Genomic DNA, 24951 nt, shown 5'->3' on the forward strand with positions numbered 1-24951 from the left:
CTTACCGCCAGAATGGGTTAGATTCAGAAACTGCTAGAGTTCTTCAAAGGCTGGGAAGTCCTCCAGTGTTTCTGGGGGGGGCTTGATTAGCCCTGTTCTCCTGCCCCCAGACCTGCTGGCACAGCTTTGTCCCATAATTAGATGATGATAGAACGAGCAGGATTCCCAGGCAAGGCCATTTTCATCTGAAGAGATCCTAGAGGGCTCTGCACCGATGAAGTAAGATCGCCAGCGGTACCCGTTGGTCCAGTAGAGCCAACGATGGGCAAGAGCCGGGCCAAGAGGGACTTGACCCAGTAGAGCAGGATGTAGGGAGCTAACTTCCAAACAGTTGCTATGCTGGGGAAACAGAGAAGCAGCTTTTTCCTATGGAAACCCCACCTACAGGAAAAGGGAGGGCTGTGTGTTTCAATGCCAATTAGAGAAAGAGAGCGCGCTTCCTGTGAAGCCCAGGGGCTTGCTGCTGAGGAGGATGCGGCAGGGACTCCGGGGACCAGGCGGATGGGAAGGTGTTGCCCCTGCAGCGAGGTGACCGCTGAGGGAAACGGAGCCCCTGCCTGTCGCCCAGGGCCTGAGGCCCCTCCTGGGCAACACCATGATCCCTGTCTCTTCCCTTCCTTGTTTGTCTCTTTGTGTCCGGCGTCTCCCCATTATCCCTTTCCCATTCTGATCTATTCCCTACACTCATCTATCTTTAATCTTGACTGTCCTGATCACCCGTTTTTGTCGCATGAGAAACACCTGTGACTACGAGAGTGGCCATTAGAGTCAAACTGCCTGGGTTCAAATTCTGACTCTGCAGCTTACCAGCTGGGTCATGTGGAACAAGTCACCGGGCCTGTCTGGGTTTCCACTCCCTTTTAAGAGTGTGAATGGGAATAAGAATAGTAGCCCTGCAGCAGGAAACTGTGAGGATGAAATGAAATAATGCACGCAGGGCCTACGCTTGGCCTGAAGCACAGGTAATGACGTTATTGTTAGTGGAGGGTGTTATGATCTGCACAGCTCCGCCCACTTGTGGCTGACTCTGGCACTGGCCTTGGGGCAGTCCCTGCCCACAGGGACCCATGGGAGTGCTCCCGGCCTTGGCTCCTGAAGTACCAGGATCTCCCTGGCCTGACCATGTGGCCTCCTACCCCCTTCCCTTCCTGCTTCCCAGCCTACAAGCCCATTGTTCTCTGCATCTGGTCCAGTCTGAGCCCCTGTCTGGGGAATCCCCCAGCCTCCAGCTCCTGTGTCTTATAAGTTTTAGACTTTTCCCTCTCCCTTACCCTCCTCCCTCTTTCTCTCCCTCCAATTCTCTCCCCACTGCTGTTTATGGCAGAGTCCCCTGAATGATAACTCCCTTGCTACCCCTTCAGGACTAAGGTGTGCCCTCCCTCCCATTCCCCTCCTCGCAGAGGCAAGACTCAGGAAGGAAGTGAGTGGGCAGTTTGTTTGGGTGGCCTTTGAGGCGGCTTGCTGCTTCTCAGTTTGCTGTTTCCAGCCCTCTCCCATGCTTACACCCTACCTTGAGGTTGAGTCCAGACTGCAGGGGTCCTCAAACTTTTTAAACAGGGGCCAATTCACTGTCCCTCAGACCGTTGGAGGGCCGGACTATGAACAAATTCCTATGCACACTGCACATACCTTATTTTGAAGTAAAAAAACAAAACGGGAACAAATACAATATTTGTATTTGCATGGGGCCCGCGGGCCATAGTTTGAGGACCCCTGGGCCAGAGGCTTATAAAGCATTTGAAGTAGTGGGGCTTAAGGGCCAGCTTTCCCTAGATGCGTGTTTGCAGCTGAGCCCTTGAGACCAGAGATGCAACAGAAGTGACTCCAATCAGGGCCTTTGGCCTGGAGGCCTGTGGTCATTAGGACAGGGGTGGCTAAGGGACCGCCCTCGGTTAAGCCCCACCTCCACTCCCTCCCCTCCCTTCTGTGTTTCCTTCCCACACCCTCTCCTTCACCCCATATCTACTTCTGGAGATTTCCCGACCATCTTACCGAACGAAGCCTGTCAGCCAGAGCAAGGGGCCTCTCCTACGGCGGGCTCTGGAGACGTACAGAACGCTCCCTCGCTTGCAGACACTCACATGTCACTTAACCTCTCTGGGCCTCACTTTCCTTCTCTGTAGAGTGTGGCCGTGACCCATCTCATGAGTTTGGGTAAGGATTTAATGAGATGATGCACATACGGCCTTGGCACCGTGCCTGGTACAGAGAAAGCTCTCCATACAGGAGGCTGGTGTGTGTGTGTGTGTCTGTGTGTGTGTGTACCAGGTTTTATGCCTCATGCAAATGGGGAAGATGGTCTTGCGTTTCTCCCTTCACTTGGAAAGTCATTTCCCAGGGCTCCCTGAGCTTCAATGGCCGACATCATCTCATGCCACCCTCACAGCCACGCCATTGGGTGAAGAACCTGAGTGGAGAGGTTAGGTAAGTTGCCCGAGATCACACACATTTGCCCTGCAGAAAGCCCCTCCAGCTGCACTCTGGAAAATGGATTGGAAGGGAATAGAGAAGAGGGAGGGAGAAAGGCCTGTGGGGAGTAAAAAGCTGGGAAGCCGCGGTGCAGAAACTCTGGGGCTGAGAATGTTTCCAGAATGCCATCTGGTGGCCAAAGGCAGAGGAAAAGGCACAGAGGCAGAAAGGTGGGTGCCCGGTGTTCACAGATATCCACAGCTCCAGACCTGTTCTGCACAGGGAGACACAAGACAACAGCCATTAGTCTCAGTGGGAAACCTAATGTGACCCAATGCCTACAGGAGGAATGAACTCACAGTTTTATAGGTGTTAACATTTATGTTCTTGGCATTGTTATATATGTGCTCTGTGTGTGTGTATGTGTGCGTGTCGCCTTGACTAAGACCATGGATGCCAAAAACGGACTCACTGGTCACAAGAAAGTTTGAATTTGGATTTCACAGGTAGTTTTATTGTTTTTGTTTGTTTTATTAACATTGGGGGCATGAAGCTAAGACAACCCTTTAAGAATCCAAAGCCAGCAAACAAGGCCCCAGCCTTTTTAAAGGCAGTTTCCTCTGGGAATGAGATCCCCTTTAGTAATTTTCTCTCCTCCTTTCTGGCTACAAGGGTCAGTTGATCATTGGCAGCCACATGGCAGGGGGTGAACGGAGCTGTCACTGGAGTTGGTCAGGGCTAGTTGGCCTGGAGGCCTGTGATCATTACCCTGAGTTTTGAAAATAGGTTTAAAACAACTGAGCACAGCCTCCCTCAAGTTGAGTTTTGTTTAAAGGGGGTAGAATTGGGGTTGGTACTTGGAGGCCTTGCTCACTACCAGACTTGAGGCTGTTCACACAAGTCCTTCGTCATGGAGAGGGGTAGGAGGGTGAAGTGGGAAGGGCAGGGCTCAGAGGATCTTTTTAAAACACCTGGAGTCCTAAGAAACCTTGAAGAGCCAGATCAGTAGAGTGGGACTCTGCCCGTTGGGGGATTCACAGGTCAGCTGGAAGGCTCGGCTCATGTCCCACACCACGAATGTCCTGCTGGGCTGCCTGCCCACCCCGGGCTCCTTGTGAATCTGCCCAGCGGCTGCCATAATCACAACCATGGAGACAGCTTTGATGAGGCTGGGAGCTTCGTCCTCAGGCTCATTCCAGTTGGGAAGGTGACTGGACCTCGTAAGTCTGCCTCTTTTTCTTTTAACAGGATCCTGTTGAAGTTAGAGCAGTCTAGCCAGGAATCTTGCCATGAGATTCAGGTAGATGTTCAGGGTCCTCCGCTGGCGGCATGGCACTCCGTGGTCTTTGCAGGCACAGATGACAGATGTCCACTCTCACACAGTGGCACCTCTTTCTGGGTCCAGTGCAGAAGGAAGGATGCAATTTGCAGAGAGAAATTTTCTCAGAAATAGGACTTTTCAAGAAATAGAAAGGGTTTCTATCCAGGTTAAGACACAAAGGGAGCTAGATATTAGAATCATTTGGAAAGTTTTTCAAAATACCAGGGACACAGCAAGAAAATGCATAGTTTTCCCTTTCCCAGCCTGCCAAAGAGAATTTTATAATTGTCAGCTCCGTTTTCCCCTCTTCAAAAAGGCTTCATCTTGCAGATGATTTGGGACAGGGTTGGGGAAGTTGGACCTTTTTGTTGGAAAAGAGGTCTAATTGATCTACTTAACGAAAGGAAAAGTGGATGGAGAAGGGGCATGCTGAAGGAAATCATGGAGGAGGGCGCACTGGAGAACAGCAAGGATTGAAGATGAGGACTTTCAAATGAATTGTTATAAATTAGGGGTCTCCTTCATGGTTTTCAATAACAGATATATAATTTATTTTGTGCTTTAGTAACCACAACACAGCCCCCAAATTGGACCACATACATTCTGAGTTGATAAGTGTTGCTCATATATTATGTCTCTCTTCCCCACCTGCAGAGGGGAAGTGGGCTGTTTCCAGCATGGAGATTTTCAGTCTGATATGCAGTAGGTCATTCCAACACACACCCATCTCCACCCCAACCTCATAGAGAACCACTGATTTAGAACTTCTTAGAAGCACCAGCAACTTTGTAAGGACCAAACTCGACAGCCATTAGGCCTTTCTTACTGAGCATCCCCCTGGTCCCCATCACGCCCCCGGGCCTGTGTCGCTGCTCAGCAGAAGCTCTGTGCACACCTAGTTCTCCCTCCAGATTCTGTCTTGTTTCTCTGATTCCTCCTTTGGGTTTCCTTGCTTCTGACTCCCAGGTGTGGGCATGGTCCCCAGATTCTGTCCTCAGCCCTCTCTTCTGCATAGGGTTATTAGCCCAGAAATGGGTTGCTAGATGTAACAAATAAAAAACATGGCGCCTCGTTAAAATTGGATCAGATAGTCTGGCCAGTGTGGCTCAGTGGTTGAGCATTGATCCATGAACCAGGAGGTCATGGTTCCATTCCCAGTGAGGGCATATGCCCAGGTTGCAGGATCAATGCCCAGTAGAGGGCATATAGGAGGCAGCCAATCAATCATTCTCTCATCATTGATGGTTTGTTTGTTTTTTTGCATTCTTTGATTTTATTTTTTAATTTAAAAAAAGTTTTTAATTTTCAATTACAGTTGACATTGAAGTTTCTAACTCTCTCCCCCTCTCCCTTCCTCTCTCTGAAGTCAATAGTAAACAAACAAATAAATAAATTTAGATCAGATAAACAATGAATTTTTTTTAATATCAGTATTTTTATCTGGCAGTCCTATCTAGAAATAATAAGCTCTCAACACAGGTTTCGTTTCTGTTTTTCTGTGTGTGGCTTGCTTTTTGTTTTGTTTCAGAATTTTGGTTTGCTCAGTGAATTTGAACATCTATGAGTAAACACAAAGATCAAACATATTGACTGGGAGCATCATCTGTGCATGAATATTCAGAGGCTGACTGTGTTGATTGGCCTTGTTATGTTTTCAGCATTTCTGGTGATCCAGGATCAAACTGTTCTCAGACTGTAAGAACCACCCTGGAGGAAGCCTGGATCACACTCACTCATTAATTTATTCAGTCATCCAGGCTCTCATTTATTTGGTGGAATTCAGCATTTATAAGGATATATATATATATATTTCTTTTGGCAAGGGAAGTAGCTGAAGTTGACCCACATTTTTCCTCCTCCAAACCACTGGTTTGTTTTTCTTTCTTCACAGAGAATCTAATCAACCTAATTCTCTCCTTGCTTCAGCAAGGTAAGTCTTGCAGGAAGGAAAATGAGTCTTCCCGTCGTTACATTAATTCTCATGGGACTTCCCTTTATTAGTTTTTGACAGCCAGGAGTTGAGCCTGGAGCTCGGAGAGAAGCAACCGCACACTGATTTATGATGGCAGCCGCTGCTAAATCTCACCCCTCTTTCCTTCTTACAGAGCCGTGTTACCTTGGGGTTACAAAACTCTTTTCACTGTTATTCAGGGGAATAATAATAAAATGCCAGGTTGCAAGTATAAACATGATCATTCTGTGCCTATTACTGTAAATCAAATTTTACTTGCTTCAGAAGCACAGAAAACATTTTATACTGTCAGCCACCTCAAGCCTTTTTAGGCATCTGTTTTTATATAACCCTGGGATGACCTGAGGCACTGTTTGAGCTGCACTGACCAGGAAGCTGGGCAGGAGGCGATCTGGCTATTTCTCTTTATAAACCTCGCTGACCACTTTCCTTGAGCAAAGTGTTAACTAGATGTAAGCATAGCCTCGGGGTTAATGATGTGGGCTCTCGACTCCAATTGCCCAGTTCAAAGCTTGGCTCCGTAATTTACCATCGGTGTGCCAGCGGCAAGTCACGTCATTTCTCTGTGATCAGTTTCCTTCGCTTTAAAATAGGGATGCTGATGATGGTAACTACGTTATAGGGCTGCTGTACGGTTTAGCTTAGACAGTGCGCAGCATTTAGAGCAGAACCTGGGACATGAGTAGCACTCTGATAGTCATTTATAATTGTTCTTTTAATGTAATAGCTTTTTTTAAAAAAAAGAAAGAAAAACCAATTGTTCAGATTCTCATGTGATAATAGTAAAACTTTTAAGATCTAGAGGGTGAGCGAATACACAGCGACAGGAGACTAGCAGGAAGTCAGTGACACTTCTGTACTGGGGTGGGCTCACCACCCTCCACTCCTCTCCCAGAGTTAGGGCAGGGCTTTCCCTTCCACACTGGTGCCCCTCTCCATGCCAAGGCTTGTTTCAGCAGTGCTTGTGAGTGATGGCCATTGAAAAGGAGGCTGTCTCCCGCGGATGCCAGCAATGGATGAGAACAAGTGCAGGCATCCATGGAGGCCTGCTGACCCCAACATAGTACCTGCAGGTATCAGACATAGTCTGTGACTCACTCCTGCTTCTCTACCCCATGCCTTGGGTCTTGACCTCTGGCCAAGGTCACACACCCCATCCTCTCCTAGCCTTCAACTCCATCATCTCACATCTCTGAAGCCCAGTGCAAAATGAAAATGTAGAGCCTCTTTTTTGAAAATTATTAAGAATTTCAAGATGGCCATAGCAGATCATTAGACCAAGAGCAGGTCCCAGAAGCAAGAACCAACATCTCAGCATCCCACTTAAATGTGCCCTCTACCTAAATTATTGAGATAAAATTCACCATTTAAAAGTACACTATCTAGTGGTTTCTAGTATATTCACAAAGTTGTGCAACCATCACCACTATCAAATTCCACAATATTTTCACCCTCAAAAAGAAACTTCATCTCCGCTTACAGTCACTTCTCATGTCCTCCTGCCTCAGCCCCTGGCAACCACTAATCTACTTTCTGTCTGTAAGGACTTGTCTATTCTGAACTTTTCATATATGTACATGAAATCATACACTATGTGGTCTTTAGTGTCTGACTTCTTTCACTTCACATAATGTTTTCAAGGTTCATTCAGGCTGTAGCATGTATCAGTACTTAGTTACTTTTTATAGCTGAGTAATATTCCATCATATAGATACCAGTATACCACATTTTGTATACCCACTTATCCATTAACGAACATTTGAGTTGTTTCTACCTTTTGGCTATTGTGAATACTGTTGTTATAGTGTACATTTGTGTACACTATCTACACTAATAAAAGAGAAAAATGATAATTGGCGTACGGCGATACCATTTTCATTGGCTAATCAGGGCTATATGCAAATTAACTGCCAACTAAGATTGGCAGTTAACTGCCAACTAAGATTGGCAGTTAACTGCCAACAAGATGGCGGCTAATTTGCATATGTAGGCACAATGCAGGGAGGCGAAAGGGAAAGCAGGAAGAAGCCCCCTGCCACTGACAGTGATCGGAAACCCAGGGGGGAGCTAAGAGCTGGGGGGCAGGGCAAAGGCGGCCCTGGGGCCGCCTTTGCCCTGCCCCCCAGCCATGATCAGAGAATCAGGCGCCTTTGCCGCCCTGGCCAGTGATAGCAGGAAGTAGGGGTGGAGCCAGCGATGGGAGCTGGGCACGGCCGAAGCTGGCAGTCCCAGGAGCTAGGGGTCCCTTGCCTGGGCCTAAAGCGAAGCCCACGATCGCAGCGCCCCCCGCTGCCACTGCAGGTCCCCGCTGCCTGGGCCGGACACCTAGGCCAGAGGCGTTAGGCCTGGGCAGGGGTGGAGCCTGCAACCGCGGGGAGCTGGGGGTCCCCTGCCCAGGCCTGACACCTCTGCCGGAGGCCTCAGGCCTGGTCAAGGGGCCGATCCGGTGATTGGTGATCGGAGGGTGATGAGGGTCAACTCCTCTGGCTGAGGCATCAGGCCTGGGTGGGGGGCGGAGCCGGGGATTGGGGGGATATGATGGTCCCCTTGCCCAGGCCTGAAGCCTGGGTCAGAGGCGTCAGGCTTGGGCGGGGGTTGGAGCAAGCGATCAGAGGGAGATGGGGGTCCCCTGCCCAGGCATGATTCCTGGGCCAGAGGCCTCAGGCCTGGGCGGGGGCCAGAGCCAGTGATCGGGGGGAGATGGGGGTCACCTGTCCAAGCCTGACACCTCTGGTGGAGGTGTCAGGCCTGGGCAAGGGGCTGATCAGGCGATCGGAGGGTGATGGGGGTCAACGCCTGACGGCTCCCAGTATGTGAGAGGGGGCAGGCTGGGCTGAGGGACACTCTCCCACACACACACACCCAGTGCACGAATTTCGTGCACCGGGCCCCTAGTCTATGTATATAAAAGCCTAAGCGACCATTACAACCGGTTGACTGGCCAGTCACTATGATGCGCACTGACCATCAGGGGGCAGATGCTCAACACAGGAGCTGACCCCTGGTGGTCAGTGTGCTCCCACAGCCCAACTCCCACAGCCAGCCAATCTCCCATGGTCCCTCCCTCTGGCCGGCCCCGATTGGCCCTGATCGCCAGCCAGGCTGAGGGACCCTACCCATGCATGAATTCGTGCACCAGGCCTCTAGTATACAAATAAATATATACAAATATAAGTATACCTTTGTGTACAGGTTTTTGTGGGAACAAATGTTTTAAACTCTCTTGTGTATATCTAGGAGTAGGTCTTATTATATCTATATGTTTAACTTTTTGGGGAACTATCAGATTATTTCCCAAAGCAGCTACACAGTTCTTACATTCCCACCAGCAATGATGAGGGTTCCAATTGCTCCACATACTCATCAAAACTTTTTTTACCTGTCTTTGTATTATAGCCAGTCTAGTGAATGTGAAGTCACTTCTCATTGTGGTTTTGATTTGCATTTCTCTGATGATTAATGATGTTAAGCATCTTTTCATGTACTTACTGTCCATTTGTATATCTTCTTTGGATAAATTGCTACTCAGATCCTTTGCCCATTTTTAAATTGATTTATTTGTCTTTTTATTGTTGAGTGGTAGGAGTTCTTTATGTATTCTGGATATTAGATGTTTATCAGATATATCATTTGCAAATATTTTCTTCTGTGGATTGTATTTTTACTTTGTTGATAGTGGGTTGGTGTTTTTTCTTTTTAGCATAAAAGTTTTTAATTTTGGTGAATCCAACTTATTTTTCTTTTGTTGCATGTGCTTTGGTGTTATGTCTAATAAACTATTGCCTAATCCAAGTTCATGAAGATTTATTCCTACCCTTCCTCCTAAGAGTTTTATACTTAGTTTAACTCTCACATCTAGGTCTTTGATCCTTTTTGAGTTAATTAATTTTTGTATATGGTATGAGGCAGGAGAAATGTAATTTTAATTCTTGCTCAGTCTCTGAATAATCATGTGCCCCTTGGTAAGTTCTTGAACCTAAATTTCAGTTTCCTCATTTAGGAAGTGGGAATAACAAATAGTACCTAAATCGTAAGGTTATAGTGAAGACAGACAATGTTCATAAAGCACTTAGCACAGTGCTTGAAGCATCCTAATTGCTCAGTAGTTATTGTGAGAAATTCTCACCTGACAGTTATTGTGAGAAAGTCTCACCTGTCTGAATTCAAATAACTGGACTCGAAGACATAAAGCATGACAAAAACTAAGTTCTGGAGAGCTGGTGCCAGTGGGCAGGCAGACACACACAGAGCAGTGATCACAGGCAATTTAACTCTATGGTGGGAGAGACCCTCCTCATTGGCTGAATACTAAGGAATTAACAGTCTCTCCCCATACATCGCCTAGGTCTTACTGTCTCCAATTGGGTTATTTAAAAAAACGGACTAGGGCCTTTTCTAATCGTCTCCACCTCCTTTTGTCTAGGGGCCCTAGACTCTAGTCTAGGCGGATCTTCCTAGACTATTGGTCATGTGCTATTGGTCATGGGCACAGTTCTTCGTTCTCATACCCTTTCCATGCCCCCTCTTCCCCCATCCCGTTTGCCCTGGAGAAATTCAGTAACCCGCTGCCCACAGGCTGTTTCTTTTCTAACGGTTGACTATGCTGCCGAATAATTCTACACAGAGGCCTGTCTCCTACAGTTATTATTGTTATAAAATGAACAATGAGTGAATACTTCCATCTTGGAGGTGCCAGGACGATGGGCAGCATTTCTAAAGAAGGTAGCTGGGATCAGAGGAGGGCAAGGAGGCTTGCTTAAGTCTCCCTGGAGGAGCAAGTCTAGGATTGTTACGGGAGTGTCTGCCTCCCGTACACCGCCGCCTCGCGATCCCCTCTGGGATTGGTACAAATCCTAACTCCCGGGCCCTATCCCAGAACCACTGAAAGGAGCCCTCTGGGCACGGGGTCTCAGATCCGCCTTTCTATCTTCTTGGCACGCGGAGTACTTCTGCCCGGCAGGGGTAGGAGTGCCGGTGGTCCCGCCTGCAGCGCAGCCTTCCGCCTGCGGGGGGCGGCCGAGGGGCCTGGGCGGACGCCGCGGCTGCGCAGAGTGGTCCTCACGCCGGGCCGCCCCAGCCGGATCCACCTGGCTCAGCTGACAGCTCCGAAGGCGGAAGAGGCGGTGCGCAGGTTGAGCCGGGCGTCTCCAGACCGGTCGGGAGAGAGTCTTGGAGGGGCCTCGGGCTAGGGCGGAGGGCGGAACCTTCGGGCCCGGCACGGTCGGCTCGCCGGAAGGAACGGTGGGGCCAGCGCTCGGTGCACGCGAGACCGAGAAGGGCGGCCGGGCCGGGGCAGCTCAGTGGGCTTCAGCCCCCCACGGACACCGGCCGGGGCGCCCCCAGTCCGGCCCGGCTAAGACCGCGCCCCGCCCTAGGGCGCGGAAAGACCGGAGGGTCCAGCGCCGGCTTCCGCGGGACCTCGCGCGGCCGCACTGCGCCCCGTGTCCCGGCGCGGGGCAGCGAGCGCGGCTTGGGCCTGCTCCCGGGTGTAGGTGAGTCGCACGGACTACGGCTCTGCCCGCGGGCTGGCGAGCGGTGGAGGCGCCGGCGGCGGCGTGCGGGTTCGGAGCCGGGCTGACCCCGGCTCCGGAGTCCCCGGGTGTGGCCCGGGAGAGGGAGGAGATTTCCCCGGGCCGCAGGGAGCCGCGGAGGAGGGGCTGCCCTCCGCAGGGTAGCGGTTTCCAGTTTGCCAGAACTAATGTCAACCTGGGATTATCTCTTGTCTGATTGCGCCAGGATTTATTCTGGGTCCTGTGTTACCGGTGAAGAAACAGGGTGGGCTGAATCCAGATTTAGTTATGTATTAATGAGCTGTATGGCCTTGGGCCGGAAAAGGACCTAAAATGCCATTTTTTCTCATCTGTGTGATGGAAATAGTGATAGCACTTGCTTCCTGGGTTGTGGGACTCTAGCAGGAGTTAATGCATTTAAAGGGCTTACGCACGGTAAGAGCTCACCAAGTATTAACTGTCCTTGCTGGTTTGGGTTATTGTTGTTTTTGAGTTACTGACATAACTCAGAACTGACATTCTTTTTTTTAAATCGAATTTATTGGGGTTGACATACAGGTTTCAGGTGTCCAGCTCAATAAAACATGCTCTGCACACTGCATCGTGGGCCCATCACCTCAAGCGGAGTTTTCGTCCCCATTTCCTCTTGCTGTTCCTGTGACACCAGCCCAACCTCCAGCTTCTAGTGGGACGTGGCAGAGCCGTTACTGAGCTGTATGACGCTGGCTCCCGTCTCAGCACACTGCATCTCACTCCAGTACACTGCCAGTTTTTCCCAGTGTCTACTGCAAGGCACTGCCAGATGCTGAGAACAGTACACACACGCAAAGGACGTGATTCTCACCCTTAAGGAACTTACGCGGTCTGGTAGGTGAGAAAATGCAGACTATTGTCATGCCAGGCGGGCGTCAGCCCCCCAGACAGTGTCATAGGAAAGTTACATTAAAAAAGTTTGCTGGATTTTTAGACAGGCATGACATCTAATTAGAAATTTCTACATAGAGTAGGGGCTTTGGAGGTGGGTCTGGAAGGCTAAGGGGATAGAATGAGAGGGAAATGTAGGTCAGCGACCTGAATGAAAGGACTGGGACCCCCAAGGCAGCTTCAGAAGCTGGGGTGTGATGGGGTAGATCATGAGGAACGGTTGATGGGAGTAGATCTCAATCCTAGCGGCACATAAGATCACTGATATCTGATTTAATTGCTCAGGTGGCTCTAATGTGCAGACATGGAGAAAACTAACCTAAAACCAGAAACTATAAACTATAAATTCATTTCTCACCCCACTTATAAATATTTAAGTAGGAAGAAACAGCTTAATTAGTTAAGCTTAATTACTACATCTGGTAAAATTGTTTAAAATTAAATAAGGTCATTTGAAAGGACTTAATACAGTACATCGTAGGTGCTCAATAAATGTCAATTGATTCTGAATTTAATTTATAGCTTATTTGAGTGTCATACATCTGAGAATCTTTTTAAAATTACGGTTTCATATCGTATTTTTGCATAATTTTGGGGTGTTCATAGGATTCTCCATAACTCATCTATGGGCTACCCCTCCCTTTACTCCCACTCCCAGCTCAGAAGCATTTATTTTTTATTTATTTTATTTTTTAAATATATTTTTATTGATTTCAGAGAGGAAGGGAGAGAGAGAGAGATAGAAACATCAGTGATGAGAGAGAATCATTGACCGGCTGCCAACTGGGGATCGAGCCCACAACCTGGGCGTGTGCCCTGACCAGAATCAAACCTGGGACCATTCAGTCTGCAGTCTGATGCTCTATCCACTGAGCCAAACCAGCTAGGGCTCTAAAGTATTTAGAATGAACTTAGTCTTTTCCTCGCTACCCCGAGGGGGGCCCATACAGTGTTGCTCTTGATTCCCACGCAACTTAAAGGGAAACTTTCACACTGTCCAGAGCACTTGGTTTCCTGCAAATAAAGGAGGAGGATGTCCTCAAATTCCTTGCAGCAGGAACCCACTGGGGTGGCACCAATCTTGACTTCCAAATGGAACAGTGCATCTACTAAAGGGAAAGTGATGACATTTGCATCATAAATCTGAAGAGAACCTGGGAGAAGCTTTTGCTGGCAGCTCATGCCATTGTCACCATTGAAAACCCCGCTGATGTCAGTGTCATATCATCCAGGAACACTGGCCAGTGAGCTCTGCTGAAGTTTGCGGCTGCCATTGGACCCACTCCTATTTCTGGGCACTTCACTCCTGGAACCTTCACTAACCACATCCAAGCAGCCTTTGGAGCCAAGACTTCTGATCCCCGGGCTGACCACCAGCCTCTCACAGAGGCGTCTTATGTTAGCCTGCCCACCATTGCTCTGTGTAACACAGACTCCCCTCTGTACTATGTGGACATTGCCCCCCCTTGCTACAACCAGCGGGCTAACTCAGTGGGTCTCACGGTGGATGCTGGCCCGGGAAGTTCTGCGCATGCGTGGCACCACCTCCCGTGAACACCCATGGGAGGTCATGCCTGATTTTTACTTCTACAGAGATCCTCAAGAGATTGAAAAGGAAGAGCAGGCCGCTGCTGAAAGGCTGTGACCCACGAGAAATTTCAGAGTGAATGGGCTGTTCCAGCTCCCGACTTCACTGCTGCTCAACCTGAGGTCCCAGACTGGTCTGAAGGCGTGTAGGTGCCCTCTGCCTATTCAGCAGTTTCCTACTGAAGACGAGCGCTCAGCTTGCCACTGAAGGCTGGTCTGCAGCCACCACTGCTCAGGCCTCTGGATGGGTAGGAACAACTCTTGAATGGTCTTAAGCTGTTCTTCCACAAACTCTTAACAGAATGGAAATAAGGTTGACAGACAATAAACAGTTTCTTTAAAAAAGTTTGCCTGTGTGCATGTGTGTATGTGCTTTTAAATATCCTACTGTCATGCTTACATTACCTAATGTGGAGTATCCCTTTGCAGGATTAATTCATTAGCAGGGAGAGGAAAAACTGGAGGGGGATAGGAAATGAAGGAACAGAAGCAGCAGCAGAAGAAAGGAGAAACAAAAACTAGATGTTTTTCAAGGGTTTTGTGATGTACTCTCCTCTCATGACCTTGACGGTCTTTCTCACTCCTCCCAGGTCTGAAATCAGCAAGATAAGACTTGTCTCATTACCTTGGTGGTCCTTTTCAGCTCCTCCCAAGGCTGAAAATGTCAGATAAGACCTCTCTCTGCTGGATACACGCAAATGCCCCTTTAACCTTGTGACTCAGGCTGTTCTGGGAGAGTAGTATTCAGCTGCAGATTAGGATTGACTGTGTGTTTGATTTAAGTGGCAATAATGGAAATTCAGAATTTAAATTTGGAGAGGGTGCTAACACCATCTTTTGTGTTTTTTTCTGTAGATGGCAGGATTTCTATAGTATATCTAGTATGAGTTCCACATCTTGGCCTCTTATCCAACTTCAGCAGTCTCATCTCCACCATCTGGAGAATAAATGGGATATTTGCATGAATTCCAGACTCTGAACTGAAATAGACTGCAGTGTTCATATTCTTTTCTTGTTATTATTAACAGGTACTAACTGACCTCAAATGGAACATGTCATTGTCTTGGATAGGGCTGCAGCATAAGCAGAACCATTTTCATATGTTGGAGCAATTATTTTTTGAAAGTGGCATTATTTTAAATGAATTTGTCTAAATTTTGTAGTGTCACCTTTTATAATTTGAAAAGCCATGTCTTAACTTAGTTTTATACATTTCAATAAAAAAATTTTTTGTTAAGAGAGAATATTTGCAAATGCAATTATAGTCCCAATATTTTAATTGACAGAATGGTAAATTTTTGTTGTTTTGATTAAACTATTTTCATAGATTCTCATTCATATTTTTTTACATTTAAATTATCTGAAATTTTGGTGCATATTTTAGTTGCTGTGATTAAAAAGCATTGATTCATACTTTAATTGTAGCATATTTGTGTTACCTAAAATAATGATAAATCTTAAACTTGATTTGACAAAATTTGGTATTTCCAAAATTTAATGTTACTTTGCTGCTTCCTTAGTTACCTAATTCTCTTATATAGTATCTGTGCCTATGACATTTCTAGAACAGGGTTTTCTAAACTGTGAGTAATTTTGTCCCTTCAGAATATCTGGCTATTGATTTCAGAGAGGAAGGGAGAGGGAGAGAGAGATAGAAACATCAATGATGAGAATCATTGATCAGCTGCCTCCGGCATGCCCCCTACTGGGGAGCGGCCCACAATCCGGGCATGTGCCATTGATTGGAATCAAACCCGGGACCCTTCAATCCTCAGGCCAATGCTCTATCCACTCAGCGAACCCGGTTAGGGTGTCCAGATATTTTTGATTGTTACAACTCTTTTTTTTAACTTTTTATTTTTATTGTTACAACTCTTGAGGGAAAGGCATGCTATTGGTATCTAGTTGGTTGAAGCCAGGGTTACTGTTACAACATCCTATACAGAGGACAGCATCTCACAACATAGAATTATTTATTCCGATGTCAATAGTGCTGAGGTTGAGAAAACCTGCCTTAGAGATTCCTGTGGATTTAAAAAATTCATTTATTTTTTAAAAGTATATCAAATATACTTTGACTTCTTTCGTGGGCAGGGCATGTTGCTAGGTTTAGTGGACAAGCCAAACTAATTTGGAATTTGTCCTTAAAAAATTTTTTTACATTATGCTTTTCCCCCTAAATTAGTTATATTAACCGATAAAGTCAGCAGTTAGAAGCACCAAAGTCATTCTTTTTGGAAAAAAGGCTGTTACTATTGCAAAGCTACTAGAATATTAGACATGCCTGTCATTTTTAGTTTAGCAGAATAGTGAGAATATTGATTTATTCTTTGCACTTCTTTCTGAGGAATTTTTGTGTGTATGTGTGTGTGCTACTAGACTTTTCCAAACTCAGCCTTTCCTGTTTTTAACTGATGTAATTGTCTTTAGCTCCTCAGAAAATTAAATGTCGGCAGAAGACCGAGAAGCCCAGGAGGATGAATTGCTGGCCCTGGCGAGTATTTATGATGGAGATGAATTTAGAAAAGCAGAGTCTGTCCAAGGTGGAGAAACAAGGATCTATTTGGACTTGCCACAAAATTTCAAGATATTTGTGAGCGGTTAGTTAATGTTCTCTTAAGCTGATTTTTCTAAATAAAGATTATTCTCAATTTCTTAGTGAAACTTAAATTATTTGTTTTTCAATTACAGTCTACATTTAGTATTATTCTATATTAGTTTCAGATGTACAGCAAAGTGGTTAGAATACCATGTACTTTACAGAGTGGTCCCCCGAATGCTTCAAGTACCCAGTTGGTCCCATACATAGTTATTGCTGTTGTTACCTATATTCCCTATGTTGTAATCTACATCTCTGTGACTCTTCTGTAACTATCAATTTATACTGCTTAATCCCTTCATCTTTTTCAACCAGCCCCCCTTCCTCCCTCCACTCTGACAACTGTTAGTCTGTCGCTCTATGAGTTTGAAACCTAAATTATTTATCACCTTGTGTTTTTAAGCATCAGTGATAAGTGGTATTATTACAGATTTAGTGTATGTTTCTGTTTTAAGTGAAAATTGAACTGGGAGGTAAACAGTTTTCAGTTTGATTCCACCTTTTGACCATTGAATTTAGGATATTATCCTCATATTCATGCATTCTAATCTTCTAACTAGCAGTTTATCAGCCACGACTCATGGGCTATTAAATAGAGATAATAAAAGAGGAAATTAAATAGTGTATGTGAAAACATTTGGAAGCTTTAAAGTATCATGGTGGTGGTTAATACTATTTGTTTTCCAGAATTATTTAAGCCAGCGGTCACCAACCTTTCAGACCTCATGGACCACCAGTGGTCCGCAGACCACCAGTTGGCGACCGCTGCTCCAAAGGTTTCCTTAAACCAGTGGTCACCAACCTTTGGACCTCACAGACCACCAGTTGGCGACCGCTGCTCCAAAGGTTTCCTTAAACCCGTGGTCACCAACCTTTTGGACCTCACAGACCACCAGTTGGCGACCGTTGATTTAAACTACTATAAACATGCGACATGTGCTATTACTCTGTGGCCCTTTGCTTCAGAAAAACAAAAAACTGCTTTATTTGAGACAAACATTTACAGGAGACTTTGATACACACTTTCTCAAATATTTCTATTACAAAGGCATTGAGAAAAGAAAGTGTGATCATGTAAAGTGAAACTTTGTGTTGTGTGCTGTATCTTGTCCTCAAGCCTGAGATCATTATGTTGGAACAAATTGTCCCAACTATGATTCATGGGTAGTTGATACATGCTGATCTAAGTAGGTCATGGCTCTTTGATAGGAATAAACATGCCTTTCTCTAGATTGTGTTTTTAATCATCTACTGTAAAACGATAACAAAAGAAAACATTGTGTATTACTTGCTCTTTACTGTTAGGAATTGTACTCAAAAGTGAATACAAGAGTAAGTTGTGTATCATCATTATAAATTTCATGGTGCTTAGTAGATTTTTCAAGGACTTACAAGATTTTTTTTTTTTTTAAAGTGGCGGCTAAGAAGTTAAAATTAGGAACTAGAAAGTGCTTTGGGGGAGGGTTTTTAATCCCCTCAACAAAAACATTAAGTCTTTCTTGAGCATTGCTCAACAGTAATGGACACTCACGTATTGACCAACTGATCCTTTCTAATCTTTGTTTTTGGTTCAGGCAATTCAAATGAGTGTCTCCAGAATAGTGGCTTTGAATACACCATTTGCTTTCTGCCTCCACTTGTGCTGAACTTTGAACTGCCACCAGATTATCCATCCTCCTCCCCACCTTCATTCACACTTAGTGGCAAATGGCTGTCACCAACTCAGGTTAGACCCGAAACTTAATTTCTCTTATCCATTTTTAGAAACTTAAAAAATCATCTTTAATTGAAGACTACCTTGATCTTGACTTCAATGCATGGAGAACAGATGGCTTTGGATTTTGTAATTTTTTCCCCTTGTCTTCATGAATCCTAATGTTAATGGGTTGAAAATGTTTGGTGCTTTAGAAAGAAATGGCAGTATTAAAATTATTAATCATTATGAATTGCAATAGGAGTAATTTCTAATCAAGTATATTGTTTCTTTTCTTTTTTTGCTATTTTCCCACTTACTCTGTATTGTGATGAAACAATAAGTTTCTCCTCATTTTCCTTAGATGTTGGAATTACTCTTTTTTTTCTTAGTTTCTTATCCATTCCTTAAAAGAAAGATTTAATTGTAATTAGGAGGACTAAAATTGATCTATTATAGTTAGAATAAACACATTTCTTAAATAAACATAATAAGTGCTTTTATTTTTAAAGCTCTGAATAATAAGAACAAATAATTGTTGACTGGTCTCTCACATGATATGATTACACACAAATAGAAATGTATATGATTCCTGTAGATAGCTCATGAAGGCTGGAGACCTTATATTATGAACAGTAACTTCCTCTAGATTATATAACCCTTTCTAGTAACAACCTTAACTTGTGATTGAGACATAAAGATGACTTGAAGCTAATATAGAGTGTTCTGAGGTAGATAATGGATTAATAGCAGCTACTTTTCTAGAAGTCATGATAAAGATTGATAGATTGATGTATATTAAGACAAAAGCTGTCAGAGTTATTGACCTTAAGGAACAGCTTGTCAGTTTTTCCTTTTTGATCATGTATTTTTCATTCCCTCCCTTCTCCCTGCCCCAATAGTCTAATTTTTAGATAAGAGTGCTTTTATAAAATTGATCTTTAAAAACAAAATTAAACTTAAAAAAAGATAATACACATAGAATAAAAAGGAGTATTACCTTACATTCTAATAGCTGTGCCAGAGGCAATACATGCTAGACAGTGAATTATTTGCCCACTTCCCAATATTAAAGGCTATTTGACATTTAGATCTATCAGTGATCTACTGATAGTTGACTAAATTATTTTTCAAGAGAACTGATACTTTATATCCATGCGTGTGTATGCATATGCACACACACACACACACACACACGTACCACACAAGGACAGATTAGTAGGGTGTGTGGCTGTAGGTAGTTTCAGATTCAGTCAAATAGAATTTACTTAATGCTAGCTTTGGAGGGTGTAGGAGAGGAGAGTTGTTCATTATTTTATGTTATATAGCTAAAATTACAGTAGAATTTTCTATCAAAAATTTTGTGTATGTAATTGACATTTAACTCATCTTTTATACTCCTTCTTGGTTCAGTTCTTGTTTGTTGCTGGGCCCTGAGTCCTTGGCATTATGAATTTCACCTGTTGATAGTGAAGTCGACACATGGACCTGTCTTTCACTGAATTGGGGTTGGTAAACAGAAGGGAAATAGGCTTAGTTTTCTTATAGTTTCCATTATTCCTCTCCCAATATATATACATGCACAGTCTCTCTTTTTCTCTTTTCCTCTTTCTATCTCCCCTTTCTCACAGTTATGTATGTCCCTGATGCCTCTTTTGAGAAGGGGCTGGAGAAAAGAGGATGGAAGAGAATGGCTTCTTCATTGGATTTTGCTCAAACAGAACTCAAAGCTTCCCTTTTAGTGTTCACTCCATTTTACAGCTTTCAACAGGTTTCTAAAGTGTGGTTGATCTTATAAGCATATTCATGTAAATGTGGAAAATAACTAGTGGTTTTAGTTCATGCCTGTGTAGGGTTGAGTGAGCAGCAAGGAACAGAAAATGTAGTCCTGTTCACTTATTATTTAAATTTACAAAATTTATTTGCATCTGAAGACTTAATTTTTTTGTTTGCCTAAAAAGAAAACCTGCTTGTAATTCCTGAGTTCTGCTTACAAATATTTCACATTTCTAATAGAGAGTCCTCTTATATTTGTCATTCAAATAAAACAGACTACTTCTAAGGTAGAAAAGTTGAAAGAGTTTAAACTTTGGTTGCTTACCTTAGAAAGTGTGAATTTTCCCTATGGCAGCCAAACCACATTGCAGGCTTGTAATCATGTCCAGGTTCAATATCAGTCTGTCTGCCCCCATTAACCAGGTTCTGGTATAAGCCCAGATTGCTTAGTTAAAACCAGCTTGTAAATCTGAGTAACAAGGACTCTGAGGTTGGATCCTGTTACTGATCTTTTCATGAGTTGACTTTTTGATAGGATTTGGAAGAATTAATTTAAAACCTTCAAACTGTTCTCTTTCTAACTATTGCAGGGTATCTACAGGGCTAAGGCTCGACAGGATAGAAACAGTTAATTTTAGAACTGGATCCCTTTCTCCTACCTGAGGTATAGCGATATTAACACAAAGGACAGTTAAAGAACAGAGAAAGTCCTCCATTCAGCGGAGCATATGTAAACCTAGTTCTACATGTTCAGTCATACCATCTCTCTTGTTTTCATGGTACTTCCTCTAGCTTCTGACTTTGTCTTCTACTATGGCTCATGTTGCTGAATAATTTAAGAAGTGATCCAAAAAGAATGAATATTGGTGCTGTTTTATAGTACAGTGTATCACAGCAGTGGGAAAAAAAATCATTTTAGGAAGTGTGAGAGCCTAACTTAAAGTTTCAAGGGAAATCAGGAGTTGAAAGCATCATGGTCTTTCCAAACTCACTGCCTCCTCGTGTGTTTTTTCCTAGCTGTCTGCTCTCTGCAAGCACTTAGACAACTTGTGGGAAGAGCACCGTGGCGATGTGGTCCTGTTCGCCTGGATGCAGTTCCTTAAGGAAGAGACCCTAGGGTACCTGAATATCGTCTCTCCTTTCGAGCTCAAGATCGGTTCTCAGAAAAAATTGCAGAGAAGGACGGCTCAAGCCTCTGGCAACACAGAGCTAGATTGTAGAGGAGCAGCTGGATCTGCTGTAGACCAAGAAGAAGTTGTGGATGAGAGAGCCGTGCAGGATGTGGAATCGTTGTCCAGTCTGATCCAGGAAATCCTGGACTTTGATCAAGCTCAGCAGATAAAATGCTTTAATAGTAAATTGTTTCTGTGCAATATCTGTTTCTGTGAGAAGCTGGGTAGTGAATGCATGCACTTCTTGGAGTGCAGACATGTGTACTGCAAAGCCTGTCTGAAGGACTACTTTGAAATCCAGATCAAAGATGGCCAAGTTAAATGCCTCAACTGCCCAGAACCCAAGTGCCCTTCAGTGGCTACTCCTGGTCAGGTAACTTTACCGACAGCTGCATCCTAATTTCATTTCACAAAGGGAGACATCTCAGGAACTTCCTTGCTAGGGCTCATCAGGGCATTCTGAGATCTTGGAGCCAGCCCACAAGTTGTTTCACTGTATCCATCAATAATACTCTGGTCTTGCCTAGCCTGCGTGGCTCAGAGGTTGAGCGTCGACCTATGAACCAGAAAGTCAGGGTTTAATCCTGGTCAGGGCACATGCCCAGGTTGTGGGCTCTATCCCTAGTATGGGGCGTGCAGGAAGCAGCAGATCAATGGCTTCCTCTCATCATTGATGTTTGTGTCTCTCCCTCCCATTCCTCTCTCAAATCAATACAAATATATTTTTAAAAAATAAAAGAAAGGAGTTTTAAAAAAAGAATGCTATGGCCTTGCCCTGGCCAACGTTACTCAGTGATTGGAGCGTCAGCCTGCACGTGTACCTGGGTTGCAGATTCAATCCTTACCCCTGGTCAGGGTACACATGGGAGGCAACCAATTGATGTGTCACTCTCACATTGATGTTTTTCTCTCCTATCTTTCTCCCCTTCCCTCCTCCCTTCTACCATCTCTAAAACTCAATGGAAAAAAATATCCTCACTCCTCGGGTGAGAATTAAAAGAATGCTATGGTTTTTACCATTTAAGCATACATAAATGGTTTCTTTGCTGGCCTCAGAATGGGCAGTCCTCAGCAGGGAGGAATGTTGAAAAGGTGTAAAGTAATTCTGGTGACTTATTTTGTATATTTACTAGAATGCCATCGACCTTGGAGAATCACTGCCTGTCTTTGTGAGGTTGGGATCTGAACCCATATCCCTTGGAATGGTTAACCGAATCTTTAGTAGACTGTAACATAAGGACAGCTTGCTTGGTGTGATTTTAAAAAATTAAATTTATGAAGGCATAAATGTACCTATTTAAAGTGTACAGTTTGCTTAGTTTTTTGTGTTTTTTTTTTAATGTATTGATTTTTAGAGAAAGAGGAAGGGAGCGAGAGAGAAACATCAGTTGTTGTTCCAGTTATTTATGCATTCATTGGTTGATTCTTGTATGTACCCTAACCAGAGATCAAACCTGCAACCTTAGCGTATCGGGACAGTGCTCTAACCAACTGAACTACCCGGCCAGGGCCAGTTTGCTTAGTTTTGACAAATGTGTAGATCCATGTAACCACCATCTCAGTCAAGATACAGACTTGCCATACTTGGTTAGATCTTATTTTTTAAATATATTTTTATTGATTTCAGAGAGGGAGGAAGTGAGAGGGGGAGAGAGAGAGAAACATCAGTGATGAGAGAGAATCATTGATAGGCTGCCTCCTGCATGCCCCTACTGGGGATTGAGCCCACAACCTAGGCATGTGCTCTGAGCTGGGATCAAACCGTGACCCCTGGTTCATTGGTCAACATTCAACCACAGAGCCACCCCAGCTGGGCTTGTTTTGATCTTGAAGTGAGGTATAGGGGTTTCATTTATGTGCATCTGATTTGCCCAGCAGCCTAAGTATATCCTCAGGAACAGAACTGGTTGGGAAATTGTCAAACCTCTGTGTTTTAAAATATTTTACTCCAGGTCAAAGAGCTAGTAGAAGCAGAGTTATTTGCCCGTTACGATCGGCTGCTTCTCCAGTCCACCTTGGACCTGATGGCAGATGTGGTGTACTGCCCCCGCCCATGCTGCCAGCTGCCTGTGATGCAGGAGCCTGGCTGCACCATGGGCATCTGCTCCAGCTGCAATTTTGCCTTCTGTACCTTATGCAGATTGACCTACCACGGCGTCTCTCCATGTAAGCTCACGGCAGGTAAGTTGTATCAATGAACTCAGTTCTCTTGTCCCCCATCCCCCACCAAAAACCCCCAAACTCATAACTTGAGTTTTCCATTTGGAAGTATTTATTCAACAGAAACTTTTGTGTTAGATACTGTCCTCACTTCGGTGGATATATTAGTGATCAAATGCCTTCATGAAACTTACATTCTAGTGGAGGAGACAGGCAAACAACATGTAAAAAATATCAGATGATGGTAAGTGCTAAGGAGGAAAAAAAATAAAGCAGAGATAGGATATTAAATGTTCTGAAGGGGAAGGAGCTTGGGATTTTACTTTGGAAAGCCAGGGGGAAGCCTCACTGGCAAAGTGATTTGAGTAAAGACTTGGAGGAATTAAGGAAACAAGTCATGCAGATATCAGGGGACAACAGTCCAGGGAAGGAATGGCAAGGTCATTTTTATCTATGGACGTGAAATAATGTCTGTTCTGGCTGGCAGATGCATAGCTGTCACTCTTGTTTCCATGGCACATATGTCTGATCAGTCATCAAGTGTTTTCTCATTGAGGTCAGGGAGGCCTCAGAATCTTCCTGAACACAGCACTTCAGAAAGTCATCCTCTATTGAAGTAGACACAAGATATATAATCTGTTTGCCATTTCTGATCTAGATAAGGATTGAGAAGGCAGGCCTTTGACATAGATTTAACTGGACTCTCATTTAAATGGACTTGGTCTTTCTCAAACTAACAGGGATGATGATAATAGCTACTTTAGGGTTGTTGTAAGGAAGAAATTCATTTGATTGTATTTTTCAAAAGTATTGGTCCTTGCCCAGCTAGTGTGACTTAGTGGCTGAGCATCGACCTATGAACCAGGAAGTCATAGTTTGATTACCAGTCAGGGCACATGCCCTGGGTGTGCAGGAGGCAGCTGGTCAATGATTCTCTCTCACCATTGAATGTTTCTCTCTCTCTCTTTCTCCCTTCCTATCTAAAATCAATACAAATATATTTTAAAAAATAAATAAAAGTATTGGTCCTTGACAGAGTAGGGGAGAAAAACTAGTCCTTCACTATAGATAATTTTGAGAACAATGGGCCAGTACATGTAAAAGGCAAAGTGGTAACTAGTTTTATTTATTTACTAGAGGCCTGGTGCACGAATTTCATGCGGAGGGAGGGGGTGTGTGTGCGGGGGGTGGGGAGGCCCTTCAGCCTGACCTGCACCCTCTCCAATCCGGGACCCCTCAGAGGATGTCCAACTGCCTCTCACAATCCGGGACTGCTGGCTCCTAACTGCTCACTTGCCTGATCACCCCTAACTGTTCTCCTGCTGGCCTGATCGCCCCTAACTGCCTCTGCCTCGCCCTGCACCTGGGACCCAGGATTCCCTCCTCCAGCTGGTCGCAGGCACCCGGGACCTGGGCTTCCCTCTCTCTGGCCGGCCGCAGGCACCCAGGACCCGGGCTGGCTTTGCCCAGGTCTGCTGCAGCCGCAGGGGACTGTGGATGGGCGGCTTCGCCTGGGTTGCAACCGCAGGCACCCGGGACCACAGAGCGGGTGGTTTGTCTCTCTCCTGGACCGCAGGCACAGCCGCTGGCGCCCAGGACCATGTGGACCATGGAGACCGTGGGGCGGGCAGCTTGTCCCTCTCCTGGGCCGAAGGCGCAGCCGCAGCCACTGGCACCCGGGACCGTGGGGTGGGTGGCTTGTCCCTCTCCTGGGCCGAAGGCGCAGCCGCAGCCACTGGCACCCGGGACCGTGGGGCGGGCAGCTTGTCCCTCTCCCGGGCTGCAGCCTGGCTGGTCCTCATTCCTCTCTCACAAGCTCATTTGTGCC

The 24951-nt window shown here is 45.2% G+C and overlaps 1 protein-coding gene and 1 pseudogene across 5 annotated transcripts in view; both read left to right on the top strand.

Moving 5' to 3' along the window:
• Positions 1–261: 261 nt before the first annotated feature.
• On the top strand, positions 262–13931 carry LOC308520296 (small ribosomal subunit protein uS2-like; annotated as a pseudogene). Its single transcript has 4 exons — positions 262–296; positions 10693–10825; positions 11195–11301; positions 13138–13931. The product of its transcript is annotated as a small ribosomal subunit protein uS2-like (transcript).
• RNF14 (ring finger protein 14) overlaps positions 10747–24951 on the top strand; it is a 28746-nt gene continuing 14541 nt past the window's right edge. For 2 of the 4 annotated variants that reach the window (XR_013996010.1, XM_081091760.1), the window contains exons 1-5: positions 10816–11194; positions 16154–16323; positions 17897–18048; positions 20809–21336; positions 22916–23144. Coding sequence is in view for 3 of the 4 variants with exons in the window: in XM_081091760.1 (XP_080947886.1) it covers positions 16170–16323; positions 17897–18048; positions 20809–21336; positions 22916–23144 (1063 nt within the window). In the remaining variant the exon portion in view is untranslated. Of the gene's footprint in view, positions 11195–13729; positions 13972–14578; positions 14752–16153; positions 16324–17896; positions 18049–20808; positions 21337–22915; positions 23145–24951 lie in introns of all 4 variants that reach the window. The other 2 variants (XM_081091759.1, XM_081091761.1) reach the window with 2 other exon arrangements.

This window comes from Myotis nattereri (assembly GCF_964212035.1).
Source record: "Myotis nattereri genome assembly, chromosome: 5".
Classification (NCBI taxonomy): Eukaryota; Metazoa; Chordata; class Mammalia; order Chiroptera; family Vespertilionidae; genus Myotis; species Myotis nattereri.